This window comes from Natrix helvetica (genome assembly GCF_964273705.1).
Source record: "Natrix helvetica genome assembly, chromosome: 5".
In the NCBI taxonomy this organism is placed as follows: domain Eukaryota; kingdom Metazoa; phylum Chordata; class Lepidosauria; order Squamata; family Natricidae; genus Natrix; species Natrix helvetica.
This window is the reverse complement of record NC_138551.1, coordinates 49,642,915-49,666,712: the sequence shown is the minus strand read 5'-3', so window position 1 is coordinate 49,666,712 and position 23,798 is coordinate 49,642,915. Positions and strand designations below refer to the sequence as shown.

At 35.0% G+C, this 23,798-nt stretch overlaps 1 protein-coding gene across 4 annotated transcripts in view; it reads left to right on the top strand.

Annotated features, from left to right (window-relative positions):
- Nucleotides 1–23,798, top strand: part of LCOR (ligand dependent nuclear receptor corepressor) — a 95,820-nt gene that overhangs the window by 59,862 nt on the left and 12,160 nt on the right. Inside the window, exons 7-8 of one of the 4 annotated variants that reach the window (XR_014175462.1) lie at nucleotides 1,826–2,988; nucleotides 3,067–11,089. The exons of 2 other annotated variants lie outside the window; for them this stretch is intronic. Coding sequence is in view for 1 of the 2 variants with exons in the window: in XM_081953870.1 (XP_081809996.1) it covers nucleotides 1,826–2,795 (970 nt within the window). In the remaining variant the exon portion in view is untranslated. Of the gene's footprint in view, nucleotides 1–1,825; nucleotides 11,090–23,798 lie in introns of those variants that run through there. One more of the 4 variants, XM_081953870.1, reaches the window with a different exon arrangement.

The window sequence follows — 23,798 nt, the reverse complement described above, 5'->3', positions numbered from 1 at the left end:
CATTAGGTCAAGGCAGATTTGTAATTACTTGTATTGGGGATGTTTTCAAAATAAAATACTGAATAAAAGCACTTACTATACTATTCTAACTCTATACCGGGAAAGTCTTCTCTTGAAAAAGCTTGTAGAATCCTTGTCGGTTCTGAATTCTTAGGTATGTCTGCTCTGCTGATATAAATCATTTAGGTGTAAAGAGATACAGAATGGCATTGTAAGGGCTACAGTAGATATAAGAGTAAGGCTAGACTACGTAAAAATATTTTCTTCAGGCTTAGTTTAGCCATGTAAATATGTTGTTATAATTAGTTGGACCTCTACATAAAATAGCATTGTTTGCAGCCACTGATTTTAATTGTAAAATTAAGTATTTAAATCGCTCATTACATGGATTCTTTATTTAGCCCCGTGATATCTAGGCTCCTAAAATCCTGAAGTTTCTTAAAGAGGAATATCTGACTATATCTGTTCATTTTCTGAACAAATTAGCATAAATTTCTGAAATTTGTTTTAAACATTGCATATCATATGGAAAGTTGAAGATCATCTTCAAAAGATCAGCATATTTTGCTGTGTCTTATGTAAAGAAGTTGGCATTAAGTGTTGTCAAACAGTACTGTTTGTCTATGTTTATGTTTGTACTGTTAAGTTTAATGCCACTGAAAATTTGTCTTCTTAATTAATGTTCCCTGGAAATGGTTCACTGTTATCAGACTAATAGAACTATTCAGCACGTTTTAAATGTCTTATCAGAAATATAAACCACAGGGCTGTTTTGTTCAGAAACAATGAATAACACCTGTTATCAAAACAAAATGTTAAATTTGGATTGCAATATTGAAGAGAGATGCCTGAAGGATTAGAATCCCTAAAAACTTTTTAAATATGTTCTTTGTCCATTCCGTGCTATCAGATCTTTCTAGTTGTAAAATTGGAAAACTTGCATTATGATTGTCCTAATGGAAACAACAAAGAGAAATGTGTTACATGTGTTTTGGGGTACTATTTATTAGAATACATTGTAAATAATTTACGGGTTTTTAATAGTCTGATTAAACTGGATAACATTAAAATAGATTAATTCCTAATCTGTTGAATTAGTAAAGTTGGAAGGTGCATAGACTGCTGAGTACTGTAATTTTGAAATAGAAACTGTTTCTTCATGACTTGACATAAAGAAAAAATGAGGTTAATGTTTTTGTAACTCATGATGTCATTTTTTAAAAATAAATGAAGTCTGGACATTAGTACTAAATTTGTGAACTCTTCATTATTTTTGTTTTTGTGTTTAATGGAAAGAAAAATGATTTGAGTTCTGCTGAACAATTTTGATGCTGCAGCAGCAACTAGCATGTATAGTGTGAATCCATATCGCTTTCACTTTTTATAAAAAGTGCAGATGGCTGGTGTGTATGAGTGTGTGTTGAACTTTCTGCAATTTGTCACGTGGCTTACTCTTTTATTACTGTACTTGTTTAGTGGTAACGTCACACTAGTAATACAGTCGTGAATAGACTCTGGTGATTATTCCTTTCTAATCTATAATTAAGATGCTATTTTCAGACACTTGCGCGAAGTCTTTTCTGCTCCAAGATTTTGTGAACCCAACCAAAGACCAGCTGACAGGTTTCATTTTTCTTTGCCCAAAAAGCTTCTCTTTGTTTTTTGAACATTTTAAAAAACTGACTGCTGAGACTTTTAAAAAAATTATAAAACCACAAAAGTGATGTTACCCAAGCAAGGCCTTCTAATAAAGGAGTGGCCCCCTCACCCATTCCTCCCTACCTGTGCAAGTCCTGCTCACATCAGTTTCCTTCCATCCAATTAGGCGACCTGGGAGACCCAGCCAGCACCATGCAGAGGGACTTCGGAGTGGTGATGGGGTACCCCCAAGAAGCTGGCAGGATGGAACGAGGGAAGGGTCTGGCCACTCCACATCTCTCAAAGTTCCATTGGCTCGATCACTGCAGATAAGTGAAGAACTGCTGAGCAGAAACCAGCATGCTACCGCTGCCAGCCATGGGCCATCTGGGTTGCAGAATCACGGACAGCACATGATACTATCCAGGGAGGCTTCTTGGGCAAAACCACACTACGAATTCAACTTTACCCGAATGAAATTCAGGGGAAATGGTGCACTCCACAACATCAGTGACCTTCCTTTTCTTACAGAAAACTCTGCTTTTCAAAAAATGGCACTTCAAACTAAACAGGATGGGAAAAAGGACATGAGCCATTCAACTCCTGTGGATTTAAAGATACCACAAGTTCGAGGCATGGACCTTTCATGGGAATCCCGTTCTGGTGACCAGTATAGCTATAGCTCTTTGGTGATGGGTTCACAAACGGAGAGCGCGCTTAGTAAAAAGTTAAGGGCTATCCTTCCGAAACAAAATAGGAGGAGCTTGCTGGATCCTGGACCAGATTCCTGGGGCTCAGATGCTGAGCAATCTACCTCTGGACAGCCATATTCCACCTCTGATCAGGAGGGTGATCCTGGCTCTAAGCAACCTCGGAAGAAAAGAGGCAGATACAGACAATACAACAGTGAGATATTGGAGGAAGCGATTTCTGTGGTGATGAATGGGAAAATGAGCGTTTCCAAAGCTCAGAGTATTTATGGGATTCCCCACAGCACTCTGGAGTATAAAGTGAAAGAGAGGCTGGGCACTTTGAAAAACCCTCCAAAGAAAAAAATGAAGTTAATGCGTTCGGAGGGACAGGATGTCTCTGTAAAGCTTGAGATAGATCCCCAGAGAGAGGCAGCACACAGTGCAAATGAGTCAAAAGATGATTAGGGATGTTGTAGAGTGCCAATTACATAATAAACTGGGTGAGCACTATGGCATTGTTCAACTCCAGCTGTGTGTACCTAACTCCTCTTCAATCACTGGGTGCAGAACATGTTCCATTGCAATTCAGCAGAGACTTGTGAGGGCACAGGGGAAAAGGGTGCTCTGAATGTTGCATATTTGTAAATTTTCTGGCTCAGTATGGCTTAGAGCCTTTTTGTGTTTTGTTTTGTTTTGTTTTTTGGCCTTTTGCATGTTTCTCTAATATTTTATAGAGAATTGAGTTACCTCACAAAAAATGCAGACATGGAAGTGGACTGCTTGCCTCTTGAGCCTGCATGGACTTTCAGTTATTTTACTGGGTTTGCTTTTTTCATATGGCCTTTTAATAATAATAATAATCCCTTTCTTGAGCTCTTAATACCATACTTTGAAAACAAAACTGGATTATTGGATTATATTTAGATTTTCTTTTGTTCCCTTGGATCCATCCAGTTGGTTGGAAAGAATTTTTAAAAATAATAATTGGTCTGTTGGAATTCAGAGATTGGGGGGTGGTTTGTCATTGGATCTAATAGGAGCCATTTTGTTTTAAATTCAGGAGGGGTTTTTTTTAATGGTTTGCAATCTGCTTAGTGCTCACCTGGTGAGGCAGGTGGGAATGGGACGGGGGGATCTTTACATACACTACCTGCAAAATGCTTTGGTTAATTTCTTTGGAACACTATTTTCATTGTAATTTTATTCATAATTTTATAAAGGTGAGGGTTAGACTTGCCTGCTTGAGGATGTAGCCTTATCTCAAGAAACTCCTTGTATTCTAGGAGAATCAGGGTACACTGAATGATACACTAGGGTATTCCTCATTTTAACAAGAATATGGTTTTTTGTGACCAATATGCTTTTTGTAGATTTGATCCTGAGTTCACTAGACTGTGTGTTTCCAACAATTAGTTAAAACATACCTTTCTGGGGGTCAGAAATACATATAACATTTTACTATATTCTTGGGCAAACAAACAAAAACCCTCGTAAATTCACTAATTTCTAAATATTACAACCTCAGTAGTCTGACTAAATAGTTGTATAAATGAAGGATCTATGTTATAATGTTCAGGGAAGACATTTTTACAAATTTTAATAAAACCTATAATCAGATCATTCTGGTCTGGTTTAGGCTGAGCATCTTATCTAGCTATAGCTGTCAGGGTTGAACACCCAATGGGTGTTTCCTTTTTAAATACTAAAGTTGCCAGTAACAGGAAATGTTCTTGCATCTCCTGACATTTTGTTTTTTTTGTTTTATCCACTATTGATTTAATAGTGGAGTAGCACACACATAGGTAGATCATCTGAAGCACTCCTAATCCACAATTCAGCCTTTTTAGTTAACATCTTTTCATTCTTATATTTTAAGCTTTAAGTAAAGCTTTCTGGATCTGCAGCTTCACTGAATTAGACTTAATGGTTCTTCAGGTAGAGAGACAATTTGATCATAGCTGTGCAAAAGTTTGATAGGACTCCATTCTGCTTTGCACAACCAAAAGAGGCAATGGGATTTGTATGTAAGATGACGTTAAGCACTGTTCATGGTTAGTTTTTGTCCTGATGACTGAAAGTGGATGCTATGATTCATAGGAAGATGGCCTAAGTAACCCCAGGACTGCTGCTTGAATTTGGGGCAATTAATTGTGGGTCTTCTTGATTTCTTGACTGAATACAGTGGATTGCTGGGAAGCAGAGGTTAGGCACACCATTGCTGTCATGTTAAATATGCACTTCTCATTCTTGAGAGAGATTGGGCTTCTAGCCCATATATGCTTTGTACTACTGTTAATATACTTTTTTTAAATTGCTTAATGTATTTCCATACTCAAAAAGCAGAGTTCCTTAGCCTGTCTTAGATGCCATCTCAGTACAGACATCTGTTTAAAGCCCTGTAGTAGTATAGAAACTCTGCAATATAATCCAGTTTCACTGGAGATTGCAATAAAAATGCACTGTTTTGAATTTGTGGTTTCATCTGCTATTGAAAGTGTGGGAGAGGATTTGCTGCAAGCTAGAAGTGTAACACTTGCATAGACTTTAGCTGTCTGAGGTTTAACCTTTTGTGACTGTTTTTATTTAAGTGATGTATGAATTGAGTTCCGTAAAAATCTGTTATTGTATTTGGTGTGCTCATTTTGCTTACTTAATATTTTCAATTTGTATCATTAAGTGGATGACAATCGTGCAGCAGAAAAATGGTGTGCCTACCCTTTAATGCTGCAGTTTAGAAGAGAACTAATTGTATGTCATTTCAGACCATAGGTTGAGAACTGTAAATAGAGTGATAGTTGTGTATTCTTATTGCTTTGGTTAGAAAATGAATTAAACAACCAAACAATTTTCTCAGATTTAAGTCCTGGGACCTGAAGATTGTAAGATTCTTATCTACAAAGCTTTGAAATGTAACACTTATTATCTGTGATCACTTTCTATTCAGGTAAAAAAAAAACCCAGAAGCTTTGGAACAACCATATTTCCTCAAAAGGTCTCTGTTTTTAAAAAGAAAAGAAAAGAAAAAGTAGGTTATTTTTAAAGCACTAATTGCATTACTTTGGTAATTGCAATATAAAATAGCCATTATTGTTTTGTGAAGCATGTTTAAAATTAGTTGTCCCTTTTTAAAATTTCAGAAGCCTCTCAAAAATAAACAAAACGCTGCTGAATATTCAAAAGATATAAATATATCTATATTTTATCTTATTGTAGGTTTTGTAAACTTAGTCGTAATATTCAGGTGCACCTTTTTAATGTTAAATTTTTGTTATAAGATTTCATCTTACTTGTTTTTTCCAATGTGGTTCATCCTGTGGCTGTATCTTGCTTTAGATCCCTAAGTGGTCCATTAAAGTCAGACTGCTCTAATAGGCGCCTTTGGTGTAGCTTTGAGTAGTATTTGGGAGCATTTCGCCTGTAGAAAAAATGGATTCAGTGTTTACCCATTAGCATGTTCAATATTCTGCTGAACAGACATTTGCATGACCAAAATCCCAACTGATCATAGGTTGAAGTGGGGAAATGTGGTTTGCTACTGTCTTTGTAAGAAAATCTTTGTTTCCTCCCATTTCTGCATGTTCTTGCAAAAGTTTGCTAGAAATGTTTGCCTTGTTTTCCTTGCTGATTTTCAGGTTAAGGAATAACCAAGTGCAATGCTTCAGAAGTTAAGTCTGTAGGAGGAAGATTGGGGCATTTTATCATGTATGTTAAACCTAGAACCAGAATTTTTGTAGAGATATGGCATATCTGTTGATGGTGTTGTTTGCACCTGCACAACAGAAATAAACTGTGAACATCATTTATGGCAGCCTTTGCTTTTAGAGACAGTATATGAAGGGTGAGTTCTCCCCTTTACTCCCAGCCCAGAAGACTAATGACTATGTGTGTGTGGATTTGAGAGAGAGAGAGAATGTGAGTATGTGTGTGAGTGTAAAAAAAAATGTTTAAAATCAAGTTTTCTATTGTACTGGAATTTAGATGTTGGTTGGTGACCTTTTACTGCAGCAGGTTATACAGATGACTAAGGCTTAGTGTTGTAGGGCTACAAGTGTGGAGTTAATTATTGTACAGTTCTGTGGAACAAGCCCCATGTGTAGAAAATGTACCAGTTTGTTACTTGGATCTGTAAAATATAAAAGTTATTTCCTGAACAATCTGGAGATCTGATGAACAATTACCTCTCTATCAGCTATTTTAGGACCTCATTTCCAGTGCCCCAGGCCTCTTCACCATACTGTAGTTATCAAGAATTCAGGTTATAGGATTTGGGCTATAGTCTTACTTTTAATTATCCAAATGAAATAATCCCCAGATTGATTAATTAGAAGCATTTAACGATCCTACACTTGCATCCCTCCAAATGCACCAAGAATACATCAATATTTCTTGCAAATTCCAAGACTGCACCCATCTGCCTAACGAAAAGCCTAGGTTGTATGTATTCTTAACTATGTTTTGAAATAAATCAAATAACTTCTAATATTGTTTTAAGAATACAATGTGTCGTTTAAAGAGGAGAGCAGTATGGAACTGTTTTCTTTGTAATAGTTGATTTTGAATATTGTCAAGTATAGGCAGTTGAGGGAACTTGATTTTAAGTAGATACAATATTTAGTCACAATTCTAATTCAATATACATTTTGGATTAAATGCTTATAAATATTGTGAGGTTTTTTAGAGATGAAAAGAGTTTATGGCACATGGGCAGATGGGGAAGCACATTTACCATTCTCTTCTCCTATTCAAAGCACTTTGCTAGAGCTCTAGAAATTTAAGTCATCTCCTTCAGTCCAAAGGTGGAAAGATTAATGTGCGAAACGAGATTGCCTGAAAGATTTAGGCAGCCTTCAAAAGAACAGTTTGTAATGTAAACAATTGAGATAAGACCTCTTTTACTTTCTTCCTTGTAGTTTCAAAAAAAAATCTGTTCTCTCTCCCTCTCCCTCCCTCCCTCTCCTTTTGATAACTTGAATTTGCTGACTGCATATTTTGACACTTGCATTTGGTGTTTTTAATCATTTGTCTACTTATTGTCAGACTTTGTTTAGAAACTCTACTATGCTTCTTCATATTTTACATTTGGTAGAGATAGTTTTGATCCACGCTTACTGTTTTACTTCTTAGTAAATAACAGGTTAATAATTTATATGTCTTTTAACAGTAGAGGATCTCTTTACAGAAGTATTTGCTTAATAGGGCAAAATTGCTGAGTAATATAATAGGTGAATAATTGGTAAATTATTTTGTCATTGGTTTCCCAAATTAACTTGTGAAATACAGGTAGTTTCTAAGCAGTTTAAGAAATGAAAAGAAATTAGTTCAGTAGCTGAGATTCTGGTTCACTTGAGACATGATAATTATTTTCCATCATTCACCCTACCAACAAATTTTAACTTCTTTCCATTACAAAAGAGGACAATGCAGTAGCAGTATCAATTATTATAACACCTTACATTTGACTACTTGATAATTGGATATTATCGTAATTATCCTATGAATTTTGATAATTCTTCATAGGAATCATCACCAAATCAGAAGTGATCTATGGAGCTAAAAGGAATGGAATTAAAAGAGTTGATTATGCAGCTCTTGGATATAGATCTTTTGGTTATTTTTTAGATAATACATCATAAAATATCTAGCCGTGAGTTAAAATTTAACAAATGAATAGGTTTTCTGCTAAATGTAGAATTATGCAATTATAATTTAAATAGAATTAATAGACATACTTTTACTTCCTTTCATTTGCAGATGATATTATGTAGGCAGAAGATCCATACTCAAGATACTATAGTAAGAAAATATTAGACATTGCATGCTTTCTCTGATGGATAACTGGATTTTGTACCTTTTGTATATCAGTAGCATTCTTCATAGGACAGAAGTATTCTAATTGGATAATGTCCTGAAAGTACTCATATTTTCTTCAAAAAATTACCATCCTGCTCATAACACTCCCATTAATTATTTTTCTAAAATTCCAAGATCTTTCTCTTATATTAGTACAATATATTCTAAGAATCCTTGATAAGAAAAAATTAACCGAGGGTAACAGGTTTATAAAAATTAGATGGAGATATTTCTTCTCCCATTCTGCAGTTATGGGTGTGCCGCCTCAGTCTTTAATGTACCTCACATTTGGTGCTACATTTACCAGAACTTCAAAGTTTTTGTAAAAATACCTATTAATCTTTACAGTCCATTAATATACCTGTCTAATCAGATTTTTAAAAATAACAAAAAGAAAAGCAGGAGAAGGACCTTCAGCACTTTTATTATTGCAACTCTAGTCTTAATTTATCTGGTCTTCAAATCTAAGGTACTGTTAAAAATTTCAGTCCACAAAAGATTTATTGCTTTTAGGTCAGATGATTTCTATTGATAATAAATAACTCAGTTATATAATGTTCAGGAAACTTGTAGGCATACATGTCTGATACTTTACATTTCAATAGACTATTTTAAAGACCATTTAGGGCTTTAAAATTTGGGGTCTAAATGTGGGAGGCTAAGTTAAGTTTCCTAAATGAAGAATAATTGTAGAACATTGTGTGGAATTTGGTTTGAGAATATATCACTAGGGAAATGGGTAGGGATTTTTCTCCTTTTTATCTTCAGGGAATGAGCAGTATTTAGAATCTTTGATTGAAATTCAAGCCTTTTTACCGTGTAAATTTTAATATAAATTTACTGACATGCTTTTACATCAGAGGACTGAAAATGGATCTTAATGTTTAAGTAGTTGGATGATATATTTGTTATGCCATTAACTTGTTGAATGGTATATTTCTTAAATGAAGGGAGAATTTTAAAAAACAAACTAGAGTAGCATACCAGCATTAGTGATCTTAAGGGATTTTATAATACGTTATAGAGAAAATACATTAAAATCTAACCTTGAATTGCTAGTCTGTAATTAGGTGCATCCTACATTTAGTTGTTGGAAAGAGGGTCGGTGGCGGCTGTCGTGTGCCCTAGCCTCAAAGAAAAAAACCTGACAGATGGCAACTTCTCTTGAGTCCCATTTGGGGTAGAGATCTATGGGACCTTTGTTTACAGTAGCTAACTACTGCTTAAGCATGTATAAATATGTTTTGAGTGTTTGCTCATAACTTTCTAACCTCCACTCAATCGTCAAATGTTGGTATTTTATCAGTCCACAGTGTAAGTTTTAAACTAATGTGCTTAGGATTCCAGCTTGTACACACACACTGTTTGAAAACCCTCAGGGACAGTTTACACACTACCCTCATTCAATTCAGGTACTTGTACACTATTCTTAAACCTAGCAGTGACTCGTGGGTTTTTTTTGTTTTTGCTTTTTTTTTAATGTGCTAATAGCACATCCTTGATGAATGTCAATTTAAACTCAGTTCAGGTATCCAGGTATAACTCAGCCAAACGGATTTTAAAGCTGCATATTACTCTCCAGCACGCAGTGCCTCAGACACGTAGTGGCATTCTGTATATTCAGTTATTACTACTGAGCAAGATCGCAGGGGGGGGGTTCCTGATAATTATGTATTGTAAGAAATTTCTATATATAGTATGTGTATTATGGTATATACATATATATTATATATGTAATCTTAAATATTTAAAAATGCCACTACCAAGCCAGCACAGCTAATGTCAAATACATTCCTACTTGCCTCTGTAAATAGAGCAGGGGCAGCTTCTCAGTCTAGCTGTGGTTTCTCCTTCATCCTAGGTACTTCTAAGCTTGAGCACTGGCCCTTGGATGTCTGACCTCTACATTCTAGTTATGCAATGTCTCTAGGAATTCTGTGCACTGGCCACTGTGATGGAAGCCAATGGGTCAGATAGGCTCGAGTTTATTAGTAACCCTTCTGCCAAAGTTGATGTAATATGGCAAGTGTGTAAATTTTTCAAATAATCAGCAGGAGCACATATGTTGTGGAAATGGTATGATCATTTCCAAATTGTAGCCCTTTTCAGGTGTTTCACCTCTAGTTGCCGTACATTGATCATGACTGTATTGGCATTTCACAGCTCTAATAATGGGTCTATTGTTGAACATTAAAGTTGATGTGAGTAACATATTAGAATAATTACAACTGCTTGTACTGGCATCAGTTTCACCGCAACTATACACTAATGATGCTTCTGTATTATTATTTGATGCTTTTACACTTTAGAACTCTGCATGTAAAATATGAAAAAATGGCATTTTTACAGACCTCTAAAAGTATAAGTGTCATGGAAAAAATAAAGCAGGAACCCCCTTTTTAATCTATGGACCTCATTTCAATATACTGTTTACAGTTTGACGGAATTGTATAAGTTAATATTTCTCTTGTACTGTAGCTTGTATTTATTTACAGATTTTTTTGTACTGTGTGATTTGAACTTTTTTTTGTTCCTTGCTATGATCAACATTTTATGTAGTAGAGCACTTATGATCACAAATTAAGGTTTTTGGTTTGATTGCACTACATTTAATTTTTAATGCAGTTCTGATTTTTTGACTGGACTTAATAAGCTGTGTCTTAATATATGTGATAAGTACTTCTAAAATTTTAATTCATGTGGTTCTCTCTCTCTCTCTCTCTCTCTCTCTTTTCATTGTATGTCAAAATGCTGATTCTATTGTGCATGTATAAGGGTTAAACAACCCTCTTGTATTTGGCCATGTCATTTTGGAAACACATTCCCAGCTGTAATATGTATGGTAGTTTTCACTGGATGCTAGACTTTTCAGAACCACTATTCTTCTAATAAATTTTGTTGTGAAAACCTGAATGTTTTAAAGCTCTGCTTTCTAAAGTGTCTTTTAAAATAATAATGGTAATGCTTTTCATGATGTATTTATCTAATGGAATATTGAAGTAGATTGATGTGCTTCAATGAGCTGAAGCCACAAATGTATTTGAAAAGTCAAACAGATACCTATGAATGCAAATATCTGCTCTTGCAGCAAAATGTTTATATCAGTTTTAGAAAAGGGGTCTTACATGAATTGACCGAATATAATTCTTCCCTCCGTGAAGAATTTGGATTATAAATAATATTTGATGAGGAATGTCACAACAAGATTGCCTATTATATTCCTTTACAGTATTTCTTCTGAATATTCCTTTAGAGCAGTAAAATATTAGAATATACTGCAATACTGTGAGCTTTTCCAGGATCTCTAGATGTTATAAATCTCAGACCTTATGATATGCAGTTATGTTCAGAAGGAATTATCACTACATGAAAATAATAGATGAATTTATATCTCTCTCATTGTATCAGAAATATACCCCTGAAATCAAATGGAATATTTGCTAATAATTGTGCTCAGTATTAGAATTATATTTGCAACAATCTTGTGTTTATATGCAAGACAAGAATAAAGTATAGTCTAGTACATTTAAAAATTGAAATTCCTGCTCTTTCTAAAACAACTTTTATACTCTGTTTTTTCTCATAGGGTGATTCACTGTATTTTCCCAATAATGTCATATTATTTCTACAATCATACCTGTCTCATTTTGGCAGCTTGCACAGTTCTCAAGTTACATATATATCACTTTTTTATTCTAGCTTTATTTATCTCTGGTATAGAGTTTTTAACACAATGTTTAATTTTCATTTATTTTATGAATAATATAAATTAGCTTGTTAAAACAAGTGGGTCTGGGTTCATGTTCATAGGTAGCCCAGGACTATTATTCTCATACAAAATGCTATAGCAACAGAAAAGCACAAAAATGGTTATATTTTCCTATATTTTTAATGGTAAAAGAGTATGATCAAGAAGAATGAAACCCCTCCCCCACTTTAGGGGGGGTATCCCATAAAACAGAGATATAGTCTACATTAGTCAACAAACAGATCCTGTTCAAGAAAGGGATGGGTCAAACTACAGCAGAAGGCTGGCCTGGACCTCGCATTTTAGGACGCGTGTTGCCAGATGCCTTTGGCAGAATTGTCTTGCTTTCTTTTTATCCTAATTAAGCACATGCCATTTACAAAGGTACATAATCTGCACTCTATTTAAACGCAACCAGTTTTTCTTTCCGTGCCATTTCCTTGGATGCTGGATTGCTATCAGAATTGCTACCTTCCAAATGCCCTGCAACTGGTTCATAGGAATCGGGTTGAACCAGCTAAATAACATCCCTGCCAAATAAGGAATTCAATAGGATTTTTAGAGAGAATTAATCTACAATTTATAAATCCAAATAAACCAAACCAAACCAAACCAATTTCTTCTAATATAATATCCATACCTTAGCATCATTAGGATGCCACAGAGCTTTGCAGCTTCAGGTAGATGCTTTTTAAGAGATTTTGAAATTGAATGTTTAATGCAATAGCAGAGAAACTGAGGTATACATCACTGGTCCCTTCCATATCTATGTTTAATATATTTACTACAATACCAATTATCTACATAGTTCCCAACCTTTGCTGAAAATAATAGCTTTTTCAGACTGTGGTCTGCCTTATTTCTTTAAACAGATCATTACAATATTTAATAGAACTTACTGTTCAAGTGATAAAATAAAGTGGAACGTAGACATATTTCCTTAAATTTGAATTCTTGTTTAAAAGTGAGCTCTAGTGAGCATTAATCAAAATGTTTTTCTGTTAGGTAGGTTTTTTTTATTAAAAAAACTAACATTGAGCTAAAATTATCCACTGTGATGCCAGTACAAATAAATGTGTGTACGGTATTTCTTCAATAATCTGTTTTATTTTATCCCACATACTTTAATGAGGGCAACTTGATTGTACATATTCTAATCTAGATATAAAGATTTCACAGTTCATTTTCTATGCTTGGAAGTGGCTATATATAAAGCCTTGTATGGTTTGTAAGCAGTCCAGGAGGTGAAACCATGTTAACAGAACTCTTTGGGAATGATTTAGGAACTTTTAGGAACCAGGAACATCACAAAATTACATTAGGGGATGATACATAGAAAGTTCCGTTCGAATTAGGAACTGTCGTACATAACCAAGAATGTTTCTACTTAGTATTTTATGGAAACATCATGTACTACTTTTCTGCTCAATCTCTTGCTTCTGGAACACTCTGGATAATTAATCTTAAATAAAGTTTTGAGGCCTATTATGTGATACTGTGTGAAGTTTTTGACATATCAAATTCTACTGCAGAAGAAACATAAATCTTAGCAGAAAAATATGCTTACATCTTGGAATAAATGTGTATATCCATTAGAGAAAAGGCAGGATTTCCTAGATGCCCATTCATAGACTAAAGATTAAAAGTGTAATCCTGTGCTGCTGCAGCCTACTCAAAACCTTAATACAATACAATACAATACAATAGTAGAGTTGGAAGGGACCTTGGAGGTCTTCTAGTCCAACCCCCTGCCTAGGCAGGAAACCCGTTCCAGACAATGGCTATCCAACATCTTCTTAAAGACTTCCAGTGTTGGGGCATTCACAACTTCTGGAGGCAAGCTGTTCCACTGATTAATTGTTCTAACTGTCAGGAAGTTTCTCCTCAGTTCTAAGTTGCTTCTCTCCTTGATTAGTTTCCACCCATTGCTTCTTGTTCTGTCCTCAGGTCCCTTGGAGAATAGCTTGACTCCCTCTTCTTTGTGGCAACCCCTGAGATATTGGAACACAGCTATCATGTCTCCCCTAGTCCTTCTTTCTCTTAAGCTAGACATACCTAGTTCCTGCAACCGTTCTTCGTAATGAACCAGATATAGTCCCCCAATCCCTGGTAGAGATTACTTATTGAAATAATAATTAGGGTGTGTTTGTTATGCTGCTTGTATTCAAACATAGAATCAAAAGAACACATATGCAGCAAGGACTAAATTAAAAGGATGAAATCTTCATAATCCTCACCCTTTCTATTATATTTATCAGTCTGTGTAGAAACATATTTTTGACCACTCTGTGGATCAGTAAATATTGGAGCCTTCCCCCCCCCCCCAAATGAAATAGAGTTTTGGATTAGTTTCTTTCCCCAAAGGATTTTCTTTTATTTTTAGTTCCTTTCAGCACATCATTTCTCATGTTTTTTTCAGATGCCGTTAAAACTCTTTCATGTTTTTAATTCTGAACACTTTTTACTTAGATACTTACTCCCATTTAATTTTAAAAGGATTTAATTTCCTGCTCCATATGAGTTGATAAGTAAATTCTGAGTAAGAGTAGTAGTAATAGTACTATTAGAAGCATAATAGGGATAATAGCCATTTTCTTTTATGATTTATATGCTATTGAATGCAATATTAATATTGGTATTAGCTAAATGTAGTTTCCCTGAAGAGTAAAGCCAAATAATGTAATTATTGGAAGTTTTTTCATCTCTTGCTTTTTGCACAAAAGCTCATAACTTTAAAACAGTTTGATGTATTGACAAACTCCAACTGTTATGTCTAACTATTCCAGATATTTTTCTACTAAATGCACTGCAATTTAACAATAGTTGATGTATATTTCACCAGTATATCTCCCTAGTCTTCATGATTACATGTGAGAGAAAGAGGAAAAAAGATAGGTAATAGAAGATGCAGTTATTAAAGATACAACTTCATTTTCCCTCCTCCCAACTCTAATGTGCTACTTATAGAATCTCTCCTTTTTATGCACTGCATTGCAGTGGGATCTCTGCATATTTCTCCCAACATAATATAGGTGTTAAGTCAAGGCTTCTGAAGGAATTACTCTTCAGTTATGCGCTATCAATTGAATAAGGAGCGTTGTACTTGTGGTGCTTTCTGGGAGCTTTATTTCAATTATATACTAAGATGTTATTTTTTAACAAGTGTTAAGTTTAATTACTGCAAATAAATATTATCATTGAATTTAATTAGTACCAAATAACACTGCTTCTCAAAACAATGCTTACATCGTGCATTTTCTGAAATAATTTAGAAAAATCAAGAATTGGGCCACAGATGGCATTGACTCCTATTTTGTTATTTTAACTTCATAAGTGGATCAGTTGCACTGTTAGCTGTTGTAGTTGATACAGGAGTATTTTAAATGAATACATCAGTCTAGATTAAGTGTTCATACATCAACTCTTCTCAATCTGGTGTCAATCTGCTGTCCTCAGTATGTTAAAGCTATAATTTTCAGAATTCTGGCTGTGAATTTTGAAAGTGTAATCTTTACACTCTAGTTGCAGTTGTATATTTTTATTTTCTTTGGAAATTTATAACTCTGGATGGCATATGGTAAAAACAATTAAAGCAGAAATAACACCATCACCCCCAAAATACCAAGAAAAAAAGCCATTTTAAAAGACAAACAAACCTGCCAGACCTGTCACACACCCATGTGGCCTAAGGAAAGAACTAGGTTTTCAGAACGCTTTTGAATACAGTCAGGTCCGGGGTCAAAGTGGGATAGTGTTCCAGAGGACAGGTCCTGTGATCAAAAGTTTTCCTAGATCCCTTCATTGGCATTGCTTATAAATGGGATCTGAACCATGTCATCTCTGCCTAACCCTACATGTCAGGTTGAAACTATAGAACAGAGTTCCCCAACATTTCTAGCTTTGCGGACTGGCAGAAGGGGGAGAGAGGGGATGTTCCATGCGAACTGACAATAACAATATGGGAATAACAATAGCCCACAAACCAGAGGTGGGTTGCCAATTTTTTTACTACCAGTTCAGGTGCACTTGCCCGTGCGCACATGTGTGCAACACTTATGTGCATGCGCAGAAGCATCTGGACGGGTGGACAGAGCCACTACTTCCAGTTCAGCCGATCTGGGCCAAACCAGCAGCAACCCACCTCTGCCACAAACCCATAGCCATACTCCGCCAGGAATTATCCAGAACCAAAGACAAAATACAGAAGGATGAAAGAAACAATGTAATCTACAAAATCAACTATAACCATTGCAACTAATTCTACCTGGGACAAACATCAAGTCAATTAAAAACCAGGATCCATGAACACCGACTAGCAGTCAAACACCTAAATCCTTAAATCCCACATCGACACCAAACCACCAGTTCAATTGGAGCAACACAAAAATAATAGGCTACGGTACTACCCACCATGCTCGTGAGTTCATTGAAGCCTGGCACTCCACCAACAGACTCCAGCAATTCCATCAATAGACTCATTGGCCTACAACCAGCCTATGAATCCCTCAGAATCCAAATCAACTGCACAGCCAACCAGAAACAGCACCCACCCTCAAACAACTCCTGCAACCCCCACACCAGTTCACCTCCCAATGTCCCTGACCTGATGTAATCTCCTTATCATGACCCATCTCAAGACCCATCACAAAACTCACTGATGACTCACAGCTGACCCAGCACAAGACCCTCACTTGACCCACCCACACCCGAAGCCTTTATAAACAACACTGATACTGATGTCCCCTAAACTTCGCTGAAGATGTTATCTAGCCTGGTAACAAAATATTTGGAAACCAACCCACGAATGTCATTATATTAAAATAATATAATGTATTATTTTATGTGTCTCATAATGTTCAAAGAGATTCAATTGTCAACTTTATTAAAATTTAAAAAAACCCAAAAGAATTATGCAGGCAGTAGTTTTTACTGTTATTCTGAAAGTTGGACTTCGAGAAACAAAATAGAAAGAACATTGATTATTTGAACTGGCTGTTTAAAGAAGACTCCTGAAAATACCATAGATTGCCAAGAAAACAAATACCTGGATCATAGAACAAACTGATCCAGAGTTCTCATGTGAAGCACAATTGATCAGGATCAAATTAATCATGCTCTGAACATGTGTTGTTAATTATGGGTTACATCACCCAGATATTCAGACTGGATTTGGTATTTTTATCCACCTATTGACCTGGGATAGATATGTTATCTGATGGTGTTAAATGTATCATTGCAAGATGGAAGCTATTCCAAGTAAAACTGCCTTTTGCAATTATTATTTATTATTTCTGGACTTAACTCTGGGAAAGGTAGAAGGAATGAGAAAAAAAGGACAACCAGTGGATGGGCTCAATTACAACAATGAAGGTTGTCTCATTGAAGGACTTGGAGGAGGCAGATCATCCTGGGGAAAATCTATCTATGGCTGCTAAGAGCCAACACCAACTTTATGGCATGTAATCAATCAAAATATTAACCAGAATTGCTTTAATATATGTACTTTTGCAGCACACGATGTTTAGTCTCTCTAGGCTTAAATTGCTATCCTGCAATAATGTTGAAGATTTTACAAGCAGGTTTTTTTTTGTTACTTAAAGCTTTTTATGAATTTATCCACTTGTAGACTCTTATTTATGATTTGTTTATGTAGATGCTATATGCTGTTATGGTTTTATCCATGGAGCCAGCTTGTAAGGCAGTGAGTGGTGTTTGTACTATCCTAAGGGGAGAAAATAGGAAAGCTCCCAGTGTCCTTGATGAGCATGAAAATTAGTTGGACCATTGTTCAAAGCCCTTGAAAAGGAAGCAGTACGTGGGTTAATGTTTCAGCATGATAAAACTCCTCTAGTTTTAAAGGGATGGACTGAATGATAATGTTTTTCAATTAGCCACAAGAAGGCTGTTAGATGCGTCACAGCTGGTGATTCAAATGTTGTATGGGAAAAGTGGGAGAACAGAACACTCTAGAATGAATGTTTACTCAGGTGTATGTGGATTTAGGTGAGAGAGAATTACCCATTTGATTTGGGTTAGATGCAGGCAGAATATAAGAAGGCTATTTTTTTAAAAAAAATAAAAAATCTTAAAACCTCTAACTTGCAGGCATGGTAAAATAATAATTAGCTGTGTCCATAAAAATAAAGTCAGCAACTTCTTAAGGAAATATCTGAATCTTTACAGTAAACAAAATATATTCGATCTCTTCCTTTCCAATCCTGGAGAACCATCCCTGTTTACACTTGGCAATGGATAGATGACTTATCCCTTTTTCTTATGTGTTCCCTTGTTTCCATAGCATACATAATGAGCCGTGGTGGCGCAGTGGTTAGAATGCAGTACTGCAAGCTACTTCTGCTAACTGCTGGCAGCCTTTCATCCTTCCGAGATCAGTAAAATGAGGACCCAGATTGTTGGGGGCAATATCTGACTCTGTAAACTGCTTAGAGAGGGCTGTAAAGCTCTGTGAGGTAGTGTAGAAGTCTAAGTGCTGTTGTTTTACTTAGAAGTCTTTTTCAGTTCCACTGTTTGGCAATCAATCCATATATCAAGCTACAGCCAAGGAATATACTTTTGATACATTGATCAGCCTTCTTAAAAAGTAAAATAAAAATAACTTACAGAATTAATATATGCAGTTCTTTTTTAATAGTTTTATTAAACATTACAATTTTAAAGAGAAAAGCTAATATACATTAAAAATATAAAAGAATAAAAATTAAAAATAGAATGTAAAAAAAGAATATAATAAAGAAAAAGAAAATAGATATATAAAGAAATTACTTTTCCCTTCATCACAATAAGTATACACAATTATAACTAATCACCTTCTCTTAAAATATAGCAAGTTATTTTCCCCCATATCTCATCTCTTACCTATAAACAAATCCTTAAAAACTCATGGTACAGTCCTAACCAACAAAAGTCCATTAAGGGTTACCAGAAATAACCACATATCAATTTTAATTTTGATCAAATAAAGCAACTTTTTATTTCTTCCCTTTATTATAATAATCTTGAACTGTAACCTCCTCAAATAATGACCTAAAACTTGATTTTTGTTGCCCCATTAGTTTGAATAGGAGGAAGCTGTAACTCCAGCAGGGTGCTGGAGCTGCTTCTGCTCATCAGTCAGAATTCTGAAAAGCAGAAGGCAGAAGGTAAAGAAAGAAATCTGTGATGTTATATAAAAATTTAGGGGTGGGAGATGCGAGCTTATAGCTCTATCTCATTTTTTAAATAGATCTATAATTGTGATGCTTAAAATGATTTGAAAGGAACAGAAACACTTAGCCTTGAACTTTTGTTCTACTGCTGCTTCTTACATACCTGTAAACTTGTAATCTGAAACTGATTTTCCAGTGAAATAAACAAAAGTGGAAAGGTTAGATATATTGAATAGTAAAAAACTTTGGTTGGAGTGGGTGATAAAGTGGGCTTTTGTGTATGTAGATATACAGCAGTTCTGCTATTCTGGTAAGGAACATTTGCTTATCTCTTTTCCCTACCTGTAATTGGTATAGAATCTTACTGCTAGGTTTTATTAAGCAAGACAAAAAAATAGGTGTGTACCAAGTGAAAATATTTTTGGTGATTCTGTAACCATGAGCTAAATTTACTGTATTTAACCTTAAAAATTCTATTCCAATAAATAAATTCTCCAAAGCATCTGAAGTGAAACTTGCTATTCTTTCTAACTTCAGCTATATCTTTGGTTTCCATCCTAAAACATTTTGTCAGAGTATGGATTATTTGCAGTGCTCTTTATTATAATCTCTGTGCATCTTTCAGATCGGAATCAGAAAAAAAAGTTTAGCTGTAGATATTTGTATTCCCATTCTAATTGAAAACATAAAATCAATCAGTAGCAGCTCTGTTTTTCCACCCGTGTTTCAACATCTTACTATTGTAGACAGTTTCACAGAACAGGAAATTCTGAAGCGCATTAATTGTAGCACTATGACTGTTGCATGGCAACAGTTCTGTTTGTAGAAATCATAGCTTCGCTCTTGATATTCTTTCATATGCTCGTTGACAAAAATAGATTGTTTATTTATTTATTTGTTCACCTTGTAGACCGTCAAATCAATACAGATTCATGGTGGTTTTTCAAAACACTAAAAAAAAAGCATCTATAACAGTAAAACATACACATTAACTATAAATAAATTAAAAACAATCAATTATTAATTAAAATTACATGAATATTAAATCAATTCTAATACAAATGAAACAAAATCTTACAAAACTAAATGCTATGGGGGGGGGGGCAGGTGGGATGCCTTGAGTTAGAGTTGGCTCCTGGCAACTACCTAGACAAGTCCCTTGTCAAGATTTCTGAAGTGATTTGCCATTTTTTGCTTCCTAGCACTGATAGACACTGATTGGCCCAAGGTCACTGAGTTGGCTTTGGGCCTAAAGCAGAACTAGAATTCCTGGTCTTGCAGTTACTAGCCTGGTACCTTACTCACTACAACAAGTTGCCTCAAATAATAAAGTAACATAAACATAATAAATAAATTCAAGGTAAAGTAAAGATAATCATAACAAACTATTCATGGAACACTTTTTGGAAGAGTTTCCAGAATATTAGAAGGGAGAGAGTGAAGTTTAATTTAATTTTACGCTAGAGGCGTAGGACACCACCTAAAACGTAGCTGCTTCTAACTTAACTTCCATTCCCTTTACTTCACAAAAGTGATGTGAACATAAAAGAATGTTTTGAGCAAATCCAAATGACACCTCAGAAGAAGCCATATCTCATTCATATACTTTAATTCCATTCTGAGTAGTTGGTGCATAGCCTCCTTGTTCTTGATGTCTATTCCTTATTATTTTTTTCTTCTTCAAAATAACATAATGCAAGTCTGTACCTTCAAATTGGCTGGAGCATGTTAAATCAAGATTATATTTTACTGAATCCTTGGCATACCTTTGCAGCTTCAATCTGAAAAAAAGACACCCACTTGTTTGTGAAAACACTGAGACAGTACTTTTGTTATAGTAACATAGGTTTTTATTTTTTCTTAAAGGGGTTGGTGGAAATTAGGGCTACAAATTGTATGGCAAATTATATTACATTTATGAAACAATAAAAAGCATAGCTTGGAGTCCAGAACCACTTCCGTTCTGTCATGGAGCTTTCAAGCTTTTTGTTATCTAAAGAAGCACCATCAGCTGCCAAAAACATGAGGTTACTGGTAATTCCATTGAAATTGGTCCATGAAGCTAGCCTTAGAATAAACTTACTTAAAATTAAAGTTCAAGATAAGAGTCTAGCATTCCCCAGTGTGCTTGTGATTGAACCCTTCAAATAAATAAAATTATATTTACAGTATTTAAATTCTGCCCTAGGATTCCCCTCCCCCCATGGTTTTTGTATTCATGGGGTACTGTTGATTGCAGTCTCTCAATAGAAATATAAAGCTGTACCGTACATTTGATTCTAAGGCCCGTAGTCATAATTGTTTTGCAAGATTTATACCAAAAAAAGGTTGCAAATGAAAATAACAAAATAAAGAACAAATAAACAAGGTAGATAAAGTTCTAGCTAGTCATAATTTCTTTATTTTTAAGAATTGTACATAAGAGTTTGTAAAACAAGAAAGCTATAAGTTGTGGGGAATGATGTATGCTAATGAAAATTAATTCTCAAGATTACACACACACACACACACACACATACACACAAGTTAAAATGATGATGGAATTGTTTGCTGATCGTATTCTTTGACCTTTGATTCTTTGAGCAAACTAAGGTTTCACAATAATAGCTTCTTTGTATCTGTGTATATATAGGGCACACATTCCATTTTTAACTACACCCATCTACTTCATCAGATTGTACACCATCAGGTTTTATGGTTAATCTTATCTTAATTTTCATTAGTTATTCTACGTTTAAGAACACTAAATTGTTTTAGGGTACTTCAAGGTTCTAATTAGGCTGCTCTTTTTCTTTTTTTTCCCTTCCTCCCTTTCTTTTAGCTTATTAAGCATAACTATCACATTATTTATCTCATTAATTTACTGTATTAAATTTGTTACTTATTATATTACCTTTGAGCTGGACAGATTAGGTTAAATCCCCAAATGGAAAACTTAGCAAATGTTACTAATGTTACTTATTACAGGCAAACAAATCTAAGGCTTGTACATCCAATTAGATTTTTTTAGGGTATGTAGGGAAGCTGTTATAGCACCTACCTGCAACTTTCTAAAGCAAAACAGTCCATCTCAAATATTATACAAACATCTCCATCTGCTCTGGAACACTCATTTACCTTGAAGTCCAAAACACTACACAGACCTATTTATTATTTGCCTTCTACTGATGAAACAATACTCACTCAATTATACATTGCCCCTTTCTTCAGTTTCCAAATAATTGTTTAACATTAAAAGTGCTACATTTCATTTGTCTTTCACTTTTTAAAAAAGTGCTACATTTCATTTAGAGCAATATACTACCGTATTTCCCCAAAAATAAGACATGGTCTTATTTTCTTTTGACTGCCGAAATAAGCACTTGGCCTTATTTTCGGGGAGGTCTTATTATTATTTAGGTGCAGGAGCATGGCTGCTGCTGTGTTGCGATATTTTTGGGGAGGGCTTATTTTCAGGGGAGGGCTTATTTTCGGGGAAGCAGGGTCTATGTAAATTTGAATAGACATTAGACTAAATAGTTATGCTTACCTGAAATTCCAAATACTATGCTGAATCCAAAGTATTTATAAATAATTTTATAAATAATGTCACTTTGAGATGCGCTTATAAGGAAACAGACACCATATAGTTTCTCCAATATAATTTCTATGTCTCTCTGCAGTGACAAGCAGAAAGAAAGTTCTATGGGCTGAATAATAAATATTAAAATGTTAATTTTAATATTTATAAACACATTGTTCAGTAAGGGGAAATTTACAGTATAAAAATACCATGTTCTGTTTCCAAGTAATCATGAGATCTAGTTCTCTCAAATGGTAATCCTGTCTCTGAACTATGCCCCTTCTGAATGCAGCTGGGGGCTCATTCAGTGTGATTCACCATCATGCAAAAGCAATATAGGGTATTTGTAATTTAGAAAAAACTCTGTGGTATTTAATTATGTATAAGCAGTTTATAGTTTTGTAATGTTGAACACTACATTACTTTGTGCCCTTACTTTCAGTAAGAAGTGGTATAGCCCAGAAACATTCTTACTGTATCACCTATTCTACTATTTGTAAGAATGAAACCTGAATAATCTGAATATGAAATGCTTTTTATATGAGATCAATAAATGCTCTCTCTTAGAAAATGAGAAGCACAATAGACCCGACCATACACAATAGGGTGAGTGCCCATCTTCCTTTGCTCCTGCACCCTCCCCCCCCCCAGCAGTTCGAAAGGATGCAAATGCAAGTAGATAAATAAGGGCCACCTTGGTGGGGAGGAAACAGCACTCCATGATGTCATTCTGGCCACATATCGTGGAAACATGTTTAGACAGCACTGCCTCAATGGCCTTGTAATGCAGATGAGCATCGTCCCTTATAGTTGGCAACAACTAGTGGAATAAAATCCACAGGGACTCCTTTCCTTTCTTTAGAAAATTTAATGTATCTTTAAGAAATAAATGAAAGGTGAAATCACATTTTCCATGAATCTTCCAAAGACTAAAAGCTATTTTGTTATTCATTTGTTGTAAGTACTGTAGTTATGGCTGATGCCTTCTGTAGGCAGAAGAGACTTGGTCCAATATTCTGGCCAGAAATTTGTGCTCTTCTGAATTCATTAAATTGTAACGCCCATAAGCCATTCTCCCAACCACAAACCTAGAAATATGCCTCCATGCTACTTTAAAAAAAATGGTAAGATTTTAGTTGAAG